The sequence below is a fragment of the Acanthopagrus latus genome, chromosome 7, assembly GCF_904848185.1.
Source record: "Acanthopagrus latus isolate v.2019 chromosome 7, fAcaLat1.1, whole genome shotgun sequence".
In the NCBI taxonomy this organism is placed as follows: domain Eukaryota; kingdom Metazoa; phylum Chordata; class Actinopteri; order Spariformes; family Sparidae; genus Acanthopagrus; species Acanthopagrus latus.
In genome coordinates this window covers 7,543,390-7,555,670 of record NC_051045.1, presented here as the reverse complement: position 1 = coordinate 7,555,670, position 12,281 = coordinate 7,543,390, and the positions used below count along the sequence as shown (strand labels likewise).

Here is a 12,281-nt window from a genome sequence, read left to right as displayed (position 1 = left end):
CCGACGTAAAGTGCATAGCGAATGAAGAGGGAGTGTGCGCTGGAAAGTAGTTAAAGTTTGATTGGGTGTAACCCAGTCTGCACTCTCTTTTAATGATGTCGGGAGTACCCTCTGAAAAATGAAAAAACACCGGTCTCTGCTCGCTCCACGCTCTGCCTTCTCCTTGTGTTGCTCCTTCTTCAGTGTTTTCTTTGCTGTAGCGTCGGCCATCTTGCCGGTCACGACTGGCTGCCCCGGAATACTCTACTGAGCTGTGTGACAGCATTTGGACGAGGGGTCCCAGGACATTGCCGAACCCGCCCCCATTCACACACACACACACACACAACCCTTTTAAAAATAACATCTTTTTCTTCTTTAAAATCTGGCTTGCTAAATATTCTCAAACCCTCGTCCCTTTTCTTTCTCTGTCTGTCTGACTCCTTCACCCCTCCTCCTCCTCCTCCTTTTTAACACATGAGCAGCACACACCCTTGCATATACTGGTTTCAAGACAAGGAGATTTGACTTGCATGAGGTTTTGGCCCTATGCATCCTTCCATTTAAGGAGCTGTGTGTGTGTGTGTGTGTGTGTGTGTGTTTTGTGCTGGGTGTGTGCTGGTGTGTAAAGCGCATGCTAATGCGGGGTTTGGTCGTGGTCCTTGGGATCAGACTGAAGATGACAATCCAGGGGGCACATTGTGTGGGCCAGCGAACTGAGCTCCACAGATGGGAGGAGAGAAAGGGAGACAGAAGGCTGTAGACAGGAAGGAGAGGGCCGCCATCCTCAGCCCCCCGTTTCACTCTTAACTTCATTTTTCGACTCGCACTCCACAGATCAAGTAGCCACTATGAAACCAGCTTTTGTGAGTATTGATTCCCTTACAGGCAGCAGCCCCACCGGCGGCTCATTAATCTTGTCTACCTGCCATGAATGAATTGAATGGGGAAATAATTGATGCTCCCCGGCATTTTCTTTGGATATTATATGTCCTGTAAAGCCTGTTCGATTGGTATGCACTGATAGCATTATTGGCTAAATACAGCACAATGGAATGGGGGGGAAAGCTTTAAGCCTCCCCCCCCCAACATTGTCCTTCTACTTTTGACTGCGTTCTGTAAAAAAGTTAATCCTCGGTGGCGTTTTACATTCACGCAGCATGTCTTTGTTCATTTTCCTTTTTTCTGCCTTCCTCTATTGCCTTGTTCATGAACTCATTTCGGAGTTGGCGTTGGCTTTTTATTTTCTTCTGAGGAGAGAAAAGTGGCATTGCTGTTTGTCACGGCAAAGTCTGGTGGGATTTTTTTTTGTTTTCTTTTGTTTTCTTTTTTAGACTTGCCGAGATCAAACCAAACTGTGGGTGTGTGTGTCACGGCCCGGTGCAGCCAGCGGAGGGAAATCTATTCTCTAATCCTCACCAGGGGGAAGAACACAGGAGAGCCACAGGGGGCTGAGACATGCTGCCTGTTCCTCTAGTCTGGTCATTGGAGGGAAGGGGATGACATTTTCTTTCCTGATCAAGTCCTATGAAGAATTTCAACCTGTTTGAACTTATTAGAAGGGAGATATATATATATATGTGTTTCCACATCCTTTGGGGATGAGTTTGCAGAGTTTTAAAGTTGTGTGGAGGGACGACACAAGCATGACATTGGGCTATTTCAGGAGGATGTTTTGATGGGAGTGCTGACAGTGCTTTGTCCCACTGTGGCATTGAGGTGTTGGCACCTGCTGTAGACGGCGCTGCACTTGTGTTCCCCTTGATGCCGTGGAGTTGTTCATCGTTTTCATCCAACCCTTGTCTTGGTGCCAGCACGCCAATTTGAGGGCCGGTGGTCTGGGCACACTCTCTCTGCTGCAGCCTTTTGTTTCCCCCCTGAACAAGCGCTGCCAGGCGTCCTTCAGCTCCCCAAACCACCCGTTCTGAGCTTTTGTTCGAGGTTCCCAAGGCTTAGTTCATGTTTTCAAAATCGCAGTAAAATAGCTGTCAAGTTATTCTGCTCGGTCGTCCTGGAGCAGCAGTCCTGCTGTCAGAAGCCTGATAAATGGGCTCATGTGTCTTTAATCTCACTCTTACCATCCCTCCTCTCTGCCAGCGCTTCAGCTGTTGACCCTCCACCCCGCCGCTGACTTCTGACCCTCCTTCATTGTATCACCTTGCTCACAGCGAGTCAGTCTCACAATGGACGCCTCTCCGTTTCAGGTCTCTTGTATTGATTCGATCCTGTCACACAAAAAACACATTCCTCTCCCTCTCTCCTCTGTTAATTCTCATGGCATCAAGCTCTTTAGTCCGCGACCATGAAATTCAGAGGCTTTCTCTTGTTATGAATGTGTTTTACCTTGAGGAAATCACTGGGCTGTATCCCCTGATAAGGATATATTTACCCAGTCCCAACACTATATCACACCTGCCTTTCACGGTAGCTGCCTCTAAATCTCCTTGGACCAGCTCCTATTCCCTTTTCCATTATACTGGAGAAGTGACGCCGATACACAAAGACTGAATGCCGCTGTGTTGTATTTGTTCTTGCATCCATGAATTAAAAAGTTTGGGTACGGTGACCTTACCTGCAGTGCGAGTGTGTTTATCTCCTCTTATTCACTGTGGCTTGACGCATTTCGGAGAGGTACCCTGAGGTTGTTGCGGTTGAACCTGGCATGTCTTGACTCCTGCGAGCTAAAGACATAACTCGCCAGTTGAATTGCGTGTCATAGCGAGATCACAGCTCCCAGTGTCCCTCTTCTGCCCTGCGCTGACAGGAGCATTATCCTCCCTGTGGTACAGACTTAGGCCTCTTTATGCGACGTGAGCACTGCCCAGTCCTCATTATCACAGGAGCTGCAGCAGCTCTGTGTGTGTATGAGTATACATATTGGACCCCTGATTAATACCGGTGTTCATCAGCAGCTTTGTAATTGGCTTTGTCCTGGCGAGGCCTAATAATTCAGGTTATTACGAGAGCAACAGAAACGCATCGTGTTGAGACCCAGTAATGAATTCAAAACAGAGAAGAGATGCCTGGCTGAACACACTTTAAGGAGCTGTTGAAGGCGCAGTTTGAGATTTTACTTTGCAGTTTTGCTGGCAATATGTCATTTTCTTTGCAGTAACTTCAGGAAAATGTCTCATAATTCATTTTTAAAGTGGCTATAATCACAGAAAAGAAAAGAAAAGGATCATGTTCATGATCTGCGCTGGACCAGGACCGTAGGAATAAGTTTGAGCTCATTTTTTAGCTGTCAACTCTGTAAAGCTACTCTTTTCACCTGACATTTTCTGCTGCAGCAGGAAGCTGGAATTCAGTCACAGCCAATGTATGATTCCTGCTTTGTAATCAGCTTTTGGACCAAAGGGCAGACAGACATTGTGAGTGACTAGTTGGTGGACTTTGTGGAGCTTTTTGCAGTGAAAGAATCTATTTTTCCTTCAGGAGTTGGTAGAGACCAAAACGGAGCTAAAAGAGAGAAACTATTAAACCGACATTCATCAGCTGGCATGAAACAAGACTCCAAATGAATGATAACGTTGCTCCGTAACTGCTAGATGTGAAAATAAGCAAATGTTCAACTTAAAACGGGAAGATCTTGTGCTCACTTGTTCACGCTGCCCCCGAGTGGCAAAACCTGTTATCTCCTTAAACCACTCCTGAATTAAGACACCACCAACTCATCTTCACCGTTTATTCCTCAGACGTCGAGCCAGGCCTCCCCTGTCCTCCAGCTGTCTATCCAACATCTGACTGGTTTTGGTTCTGAAGAAAATGTCTTGCTATTTGAGAACGCTAAAAAAAAAAAAAAAAAATGTTTTGTCTTTTCTAAAAGCACCAAAAACAAAAACCTGACACATGCAGAGAAGCTCTAATACAAACAGTAGACATATTTTTGCTGACTCATCTGGCTCCTTGCCTCAGGTAGGAGAAATTCTGCCAACTCATTCATGTTTAATGACTGATGTAGTGAACATGTGGTGCTGAATGATGGAGGTGAGCTGTCATGCGAGTGTGACCAATCTGCCATCTGGTCAATATGCAGTATTGTGATCAACAGTATGGAGAGATGGCACTGGACAGATGGATGACTAGAATACTGCGATCGTCCTCTGCTCTGTGTCTCACACCTCTGCTGTCCTGCTTTCCTTGCTAGAAAAGATGTTTTAAAAGATAACTTTGGAACTTTATGAAATGTACAGTGACATTTAACAGGATGGGGGATCTAAAATCCTGGCAGTGTGTAGATAGGCTGCACGAAAATAAGGCAAAACAAACCCCTGAACTTTCTTTTAGCAGACACCGACGACTTCTTCCACCACAGTACTACGAAGATCTAATTCTGTTGACAGCGTAAGACGTCCTCCACCTTCATATGAATAAATACCTCTTGGTCCTTTTTTGGTGGGGTGGGCGGTTATTTGGCTCTATCTTCTCCTGGGGCTTTCTTTGTAGAAGTCGACGGGATCCTTTCAGGTTTCATCAATCTTTTTGGAATGATATAATCTCTGTGATTATTCATTTCTTCTTCTAAGCGAGAAGCTTTAATCCACTATTAACTATCCAGTCTGACAGCAGCGTCATTATTCGCAGGTAGATTTCAGTCTCTGCTCCTCAGACTGACATTCTTCCTCTAAATACTTGACATCTCAATGCTGAATATTCACGTGCAGAATTGATGGTCTCCTGATGGCGCTTTATTGCCTTTAAATTATTACACTAATGGGGACATATAACCTGTCTGGAGGCTTTTAGAGCATCAGCCAGGACTCTGTCGCCAGTGGTGAGACAATCACTTTCAGATAAAATATTTCCACCAAGACACAATACAGATGGCTAGAGTTGGAGTGACAGTATCTCAGCACTGTCAGCCTCTGCCTCATTCCTGTGCATACTGGGTTTGTTAAAAACGGGGGAGCCACATTTCTGTGATGTGATAGGTGTGATATTGCAGCGCAGCGGCCTTATGGATGCATTTTAAGGGGAGAGGATAGCCGTCTTATTGCGTGTGGAATTGTTAGACGCTTTTCTGTAGAGATGCATGACATTACTGCACGAGAGCATGTGAGTCTGGGCTTCTCTGTCTCTTCCTGTGCTTTGTATTTAGTGCCTCCGTTGCTTTGACACAGTAGGTAATTATCATCGGAGCAAACGTCACACAGATAGTTTAACCTGCTTCGTAAACACATGAAAGGCATGAATCATCTGACACCTTCTCTCTATCTTATTTCTGTTTGTCTAATTCCCTCGACAAAGCTTTTCTTTCTTCGTGATCATTTACATCAGAAGTGAGACAAGGACGTCTGTGTAAATGAGATGAGACGCTGCTACCTGCAGTTAAAAGACAATAGAAACGACTGGCGATGCTGGCTCCGTAAATGAGATGTGAAGGCAATCAGCCATGGTTCAGTTGCTTAAGATGGCCTTAATCATTTTTTATTTATGCTTCTTCCTGTAAAAGCACTGTGAAACCACTGACCGTCCTCTCGCTAAAGGTGCCCTTAATGCTCATTTGCTTTTGCAGGGTGACTGTAACATTCGGTGGTTTATCGTTTTTAAGGCATGGGGTCATTTCTGGTGGAGGCACGACTGCGACGGCCACTCGGTTTTCTTCACTCTCTCTCTTGTGTTCCTGTCCGCAGATCGAGAAGATCATGACGCTGATCGGCGCCGGCATCGATTTTTCCAGGGATCAGCAATACGCCACACCAGGTAGAGTGCAATCATTACCGCCTTTCTGAATGCTGTTACGTTTTTGATTAGAAATTGAGTCTTGTGTCAAATTTAGATTATTTATTGATGAAAACAGCAAGTGTGAAAGGAAAAGAGTGAACTCTGACTTTTTCTTTTACACTTGGTCCTGATTTTGCTCACATCTGTAATAACTGTTGCCAATGTTGCATTATTTATCTCAAGGAAAAACACTAAATTGCACATTTGGCTGTAGGCAGAGATTTCAGTGGGCAGATTTACAACGTGATTCTTTGCCCGCATTTCCTCAAAGCCTCGCCTGTGGAGTGCACATGGGTTTATGGCTACAGGGACCTGTGGTGGACCCATAACTCATGCTTTGTATTGTATCGTATCTGCTTGCAATCTTCCTTTTACTTAACTTAATTGATCTGTATCGGTGCCCTCAGGGGAAATCACACAGGTGCCTAGGCAACACGGTCACTGAAGGCAGCAACGGAAAACAAATTGCGATTCAGTTAACAACAGAGTACATGTGGGTAGACAGTTGGTCGGTTTTAATAGAGCCGACATTAGCAACTGCAGAGAACGGGCAAGACAATGTGTTTGAGTAGATTCTCCCGCGGCGTAGAGCATAGAAAGGAGACCCAGTGGATTCATTTTGCTCCGGAAGGGCCAGGCAGTGGAAGAGTAGTCTCTAACCCTCAGGTGTATTTTTATTTTTAAGACCAGGACGCCCTACAGCAGTCACTCCCAGAGTTGCACAAGATTTTATTGGTTCCGCCAAATAAATTTGCTGAAAGAAGCTTGTTTTTGATAGAACAAAATCGCTGGTGTTGTCCTGACAATTGCACTTGGCTGCCCAGTATAAAGTTTACCCTAGCAGCTCAGTCACAACGATGTAATGTTAGAAGTAAACAAACCACAATAACATCCAAGGGTAACTTGCATACCAAATATGGGATATGACCTTCATGTTACATCATCATTAGCCACCAGGAGGTGATGGGGAAGCTGATGGCTTTATAACAAGCCAACAAGGCTGCCAAACAGGCGACTGGAGTTTGAGTCACATACGTGGACATTTTTAAGGACACGTGGAGACATTTCCATCCGTTTTTGTGGCATCAAAACACGGGAAGTCTGTATCCATGAGCATGGCCAAAACTGTTTTTTTAAGCCAAACCACAATGCTTTCCCAAACCTAACAACGTTGCTTTTTTTTGTTTGTTTTTTTTTTTGCCTAAACCTAACTAGCGTATAAACACAGCACTGTGACAAGAGAGAAATAGAGAATTCAACCTGAACAAACCGAAAGTCGTAACACAAAGAAAAGTACAGTTTGAACTTATCTGTGGGTAATGGAAACGTACTTGGCTAACGTTTATTATGCTGTTCATGTTGGCTTTAGAGACCCGTTATTGGATCTAGCCTCTCGCTCTGTAACGTCATGTCTTTGTGTTCAGGATTCTGTACCTGCTCTCTTGTTATTCTTTTCAAACGCCTGTCGTCAGGGTTGATGGATGGCGCTCTGGGACCGTAGCAGCAGACCCGAACAATCGACTCCTTCCCTTCAGCTTTCACATTATTCAACATTCACCCCCAGTTTACACTTTAATATCTTTGAGCAATGCAGTAGATCCGCTACAGCCTTTTTGCACAAAGTTGCCCGTCTTCTTATTTTAACCCCCACTCCACCCCACCCTTGTTTGTTATGCCCTGCACTGTAGTGAGCTGTTTAAATATTAACCAGCACGCATGTCAGGGGATGAGCTCATTTTGCTTCGTAGACTTGAGGAAAGCTGAGACCACTGCAGTAAAGTAGTTAGCGCCCCATCACATGCTCGAAGTCTGAATCCACTCCTCTGTGACTGTGAGCCTCAATCTCCCAGCCGTCATGCCCACAGCTCCGTCTCAACTAGGCGGCTGTCAAGAGGCCATCAAAGCACTCGCTGGAGATATGAGAGGCTGCATCACATCCCCCCAGTCTCTGATTCAGTCCAGTGTTTGCCGCTTCTTAGTGATGACTGGAGAACAGCGATGTCTCCAGCTGATTGGCTCTGTGCCTGCGGTCTCTTGTACTTTTTCTCCCCTCCGCTGATCGACTTCATCAGAGTGAATAGCACGCGGCGGTGCAGGGTGGCAAAAAAAAAGCTGTGAGAAATGAAAGAACTGAAAATTCAGAAGCTGCAGAAACTTTCAAGTAATGAGGGAGGGGGACGTCTGTAGCTGAAACGGCAGCTCACGCTGACAAAGAGCAGCCACCTGCAGTGTCATAGGGGGAGAGAGAATGGGGGAGGGAAGAAGGGAGGGAGGGGAGAGATAGAGAGAGAGAAAATGAGTAAAGGGAGGAGAGAGGAATTGCAGGCAGCAGATCTGTGAACAGCCAGGACAATAGAAGGACGCCACCTCGGCATCTGTAGGATTAGGTTGTCCGCTCCTCAGCCTGGAGTGGATGACAGGACTACAGGATTTTAGCAGTGGCTGCTGCTGCTGCTGCTGGAAGCATCTCACAGACTGAGGAGCGACATTTTTAACACTCTCTTGTCTGCAGAGGAGTCCGTCCTGTGGGCCAGCTAGTACTTAAGTGCTCTTTGAAGTATCTGATTGGATCCTGGACTGGATTTGTCTTTTTTTGTCTTGATTATATTTCAAACGTCTGAAGTGACCAAATGGGACGTATGATGTGGGAACCAACAGGAAACAGGATGAATAGATGACGGGAGCTTTAAGAAGGGGATGAACAAGCTTTAAAATGTGCATTTTGCCAATTAATTTCATGTTCTGATGTTGCTGTAAATCGCCAGCTTTCTTCACGGGACCAGCTGAGATGCAACTGTTTCCTATGAGCAGAAAAAATTATTTACTCTGTTAACGTATACTTGTGTGTGAGATGCTCTCATCAGATTACGAGTTAAAGGTGTAACAACTGGTTCCCCACTGTAGAAAATGTGTGTTTAGAGCTTCAAAAGTGAGTTACAGCATACCAGGATGTTCACGGGAGCAGAGGCAGTCATCTGTCCTTGCACAGGTTAGACTCCCCCTGACTCAGGCTGCTGACAGCCGTCAGTGCAGCTTCATTCTGCAATCAATCTCAGCTCACGTCGCAGGGTTCTGTCTTTCTTCCAGGCAAACACTTTGGGTGTTCTCTGAGCAGATTCCTGTCCTGGATTGTACGTGCTGGATTATGTGCTGAGTAGGCTGGATCTGTGAATCAGGGATGAGTCTGTTTGGTTATTAACTGTCTCCTGCTTCTTGGCCTCAAGCTTCTGAAGAGGTTTCCTCTTGACTGAAGACAGACTCTCAACTTCATGAGCTGCTGCTCTCCCCTCTGACCTCTCTGACTTTATCTTCATTACAGAGCAAAAGCCTAATTACATCAGCTGCAAGCTTTTACTTTTGGACTTAACATGCTACCTCCTCTCATGGGACATCTTGAGTTTTTGTATGTTTGGTTTCATTTGCAAGAGTTAAGTTAGGCAGCAGCTTGCTGATATAAATGCGGGTTTGGTTGAATCTCGTAGATATTAGCTGGTAGTCAACCAGGTCATCGTACCCCTTGCACCACCCCCGTCACCCCTGACATCAGGGGTTCCTGATTCCATCTTGGGTGACTTTGGTTCAGCCCCCGCCGCCCTGCGGGAGCTGACGCCCCGTCCACAGAGAACGCTGTCTCCGCCACCTTCTTGTTGCTGGTGTGCTCGGCTCTGCTGGCCGAGAATGATGTGGCAATGCCACGTCTCGTCCTCAGAGTGCCGCTGCTACCGGCTGAAAGGTTTCTCCCTCCTGAAGCGCTTTCCCCTGTCAGCAGGTGCCGCCAGCCGGCTGCTGGACCAGCCTGTGGGGGACTGGCTAGAGCACGTGGGGCTGCCGCAGTACGAGAGTAAACTTCTCCTGAACGGCTTCGACGACCTGCATTACATGGTGAGTTCCTCTCTTATTTTATATCATGTCAAGATTGACTGTCACTGAACTTAATGTTCCTGACTGAGTGTTATGATACTTTTCTTCCTGTCTCTCACTCCTACTTAACTTTGTGTCTTTGCATTAATCCACTTGATGCCAGCCTCCATTAGCAGTGAGACGATCCCATTAGCTTCGTCTGAAGTTCAATTAGCTGAAATCCTGTGATGACCCAAACCACTTAATCAGCCTGACTTGTTTTTCAGCAGCTAGAGGATTTTTTTGGGTCGATTCTGCTCCTAATCCAATATCACACATTACATCTCCATCTTTTTAAAATTCACAACATTCACTACTTGATAAATTGACAAAACCCTTTTTACTTCCAACAACAAGCCTGGTTGTGCGCTGAATCAGGTTTATGCTGCACTGTCAGGCTCCCAGACAGTCTGTCTGCAGCACAGGAGGCCGCCGTCCTGGCCTCTCGCTCTCAGTCAGCTGCATGAGAAGCAGCTTATGCCCGGCCAGAATGGGGAGGGAGCATCTCAATGAGCAATGGGTTGCTGTTGCCAAGCTGACAAGTTTATAGAGCCCACAGTGTGCGACGCCACTATGAGTTGGCTCAGTGGCTTTTGTCAGTAATGAGGACTGATGGAGGAGAGAATGAGGGACCCAGGTGGTCGACCGAGCAAGTGGGCACGTTGGAAATGAGAGAGCCGTCTTAATGTGTCAAGACGAAAACCCTTTTCCTCCGCCGCCATTCTTATCACACGCCTCCTCTTTAACGCACGAGGAGCCACGTGTGCTGGTTTACATTCCGTCAAAACACCACACTTGATTTGATTTCACTGAAAGAGATAAAAGCTAATGTACGTGCAGGCTGTTGGGTACATTAAACTCATCACTGTTCACACGCATCTCTACACCTTCGATAGTATGAATGAAGTTTTTAGTATTGTCTTATGCAACTTATTTAACTATGCCCGACCCACATGGGCTTTACAAGACACCACAAATGAATGCAAGCCAGATCCAGAGGGCTGCATTTACATCTTACTCCACAACTACGGAAAACCAACTCGAACAGTATTAAAATGTTCTGGATGGACAGAGATCGTTTAAAAATATCCCAGAAATGATCTAGCTGCAGTTTTTTTCTCTTCAGGGGTATTTTCATGATCCAACAGATGTTTTTTCTGCCTTCTTGAAATAAGATCAAACATCGAATGTTTGCCTCGGTGAAACCAATTTATTATATCCCTTATTTCCACTGACTAGCAGAGTAAGAAATGATGAAATCAAAAGCAACTTCCTCAAAATTTATGACAACAGCTGAACCAAACCCCACAGTGAAATGAATAGAACGGGAGAGGACGGTTTATACAGCAGGGAGATTGACAAATGCTTCATGCAGACCAAAACAAGGCACGTTTCATAGAGTGACAACACTGTGGTCCATGTTCATGTGGGTGATGATACGTGTTTTTTGGTTTTTGCTGTTATGAATAGCATCACTAATCTGGAAACTTTACACCCATTAAACCCAAAATGACTGTGAATGTTTTGTGCTGCTGTACAGCGTAGACGTTCAGCTGCAGGATCCAGCTGTGTCTGAATAATTTCCACGTACAATGATACTCGCATGAATAATCTTTAATCTACTTTACATAACCTGAGAGTTAAGTTACTCACTCTCTCTCTCACCCGGTGACATCAACACCCATGTTTAATTCCATGTTTAATTTCTGAAGCCTCTGAAGTTACTCTCAAGGTTTAATCTTCCTGCTGTCTTTTTTTAGTCTTTCACACTCTCCTCAGTCCTCTTTTTTTATTTCAAAGTCGAGAGCTGGCAAGTTTTTCTATCTTTAAACACAGCTTTAAGACCACCTGGCTCTCTGGAAATCGCTGGAGGATTTAGGAAGGGAAAAAAAAAAGCTTTAACCTTTTTAAACTGTGTTCCTCCCTCAGTCAATGTTGACCTTTCCTTAAGAATAATTTGGTCTTAGTTGGAAACAAGTCACCTTAAACTTTCTAAATATATGTGCTCTTGTGCCTGAGAGAGGATGTAACAGGGACAGGCTGTTTCATTGTTGCCACACAGATATTTTATCTAATTGCAGTATATTAGTAGCTGCAGCCTCGAGGGAAGAGACTAATGGAGCCCCAAAATGTTCAATGTTAAAAAGACACATAAGGAGGAACATTTGTGCTCGAATAAATTGTGTAGAATATCTAATTAAAGCAATAAATTATAATTTTTTTGTTAGAAAATCCAACAAATAAATATGAAGTTTTATTTTGTCATTCTTATAGTCAGATTTATTGGGAGTTTGTTTTTGATTTCATCTTAATATATAAGATATTATATGGTAATAAGAGTAACGCAAGGAATCTTTGTCAGCCTGTCTGTCTGTAATACACACATCTCAAGAACTCTTCATCAGACCTACATCAGACTTGGTAGGTGTGTTGCTGATGACCAACAGGAGAGCAGTGTTGAATTTGGTGACATTAGTATAAATACATTTTGAATAACGGCAAACACAACTCTGTGCAGCTCACATGTCACGTGATCTCATGGGGAAGCAGACGTAAACAAAATGAAGATAAGCACGGTGCAACAACATTCTCTAGTAACATGTTGCAGTGGGAGAAATAAACAAAAGCAGCCGGCAAGTCTGGAGTAGAGGGTTTGAGTTGTTCTTTTTAACAGTGGT

General features: G+C 44.8%; 1 protein-coding gene across 7 annotated transcripts in view; it reads left to right on the top strand.

The window, feature by feature from the left end:
- Positions 1-12,281, top strand: part of LOC119022246 (ankyrin repeat and SAM domain-containing protein 1A-like) — a 71,722-nt gene that overhangs the window by 43,067 nt on the left and 16,374 nt on the right. For 5 of the 7 annotated variants that reach the window (XM_037102912.1, XM_037102911.1, XM_037102909.1 and 2 more), the window contains 2 exons: positions 5,613-5,682; positions 9,470-9,585. In XM_037102912.1, the coding sequence (XP_036958807.1) occupies positions 5,613-5,682; positions 9,470-9,585 (186 nt within the window). The remainder of the gene's footprint in view (positions 1-5,612; positions 5,683-9,469; positions 9,586-12,281) is intronic. The other 2 variants (XM_037102914.1, XM_037102908.1) reach the window with 1 other exon arrangement.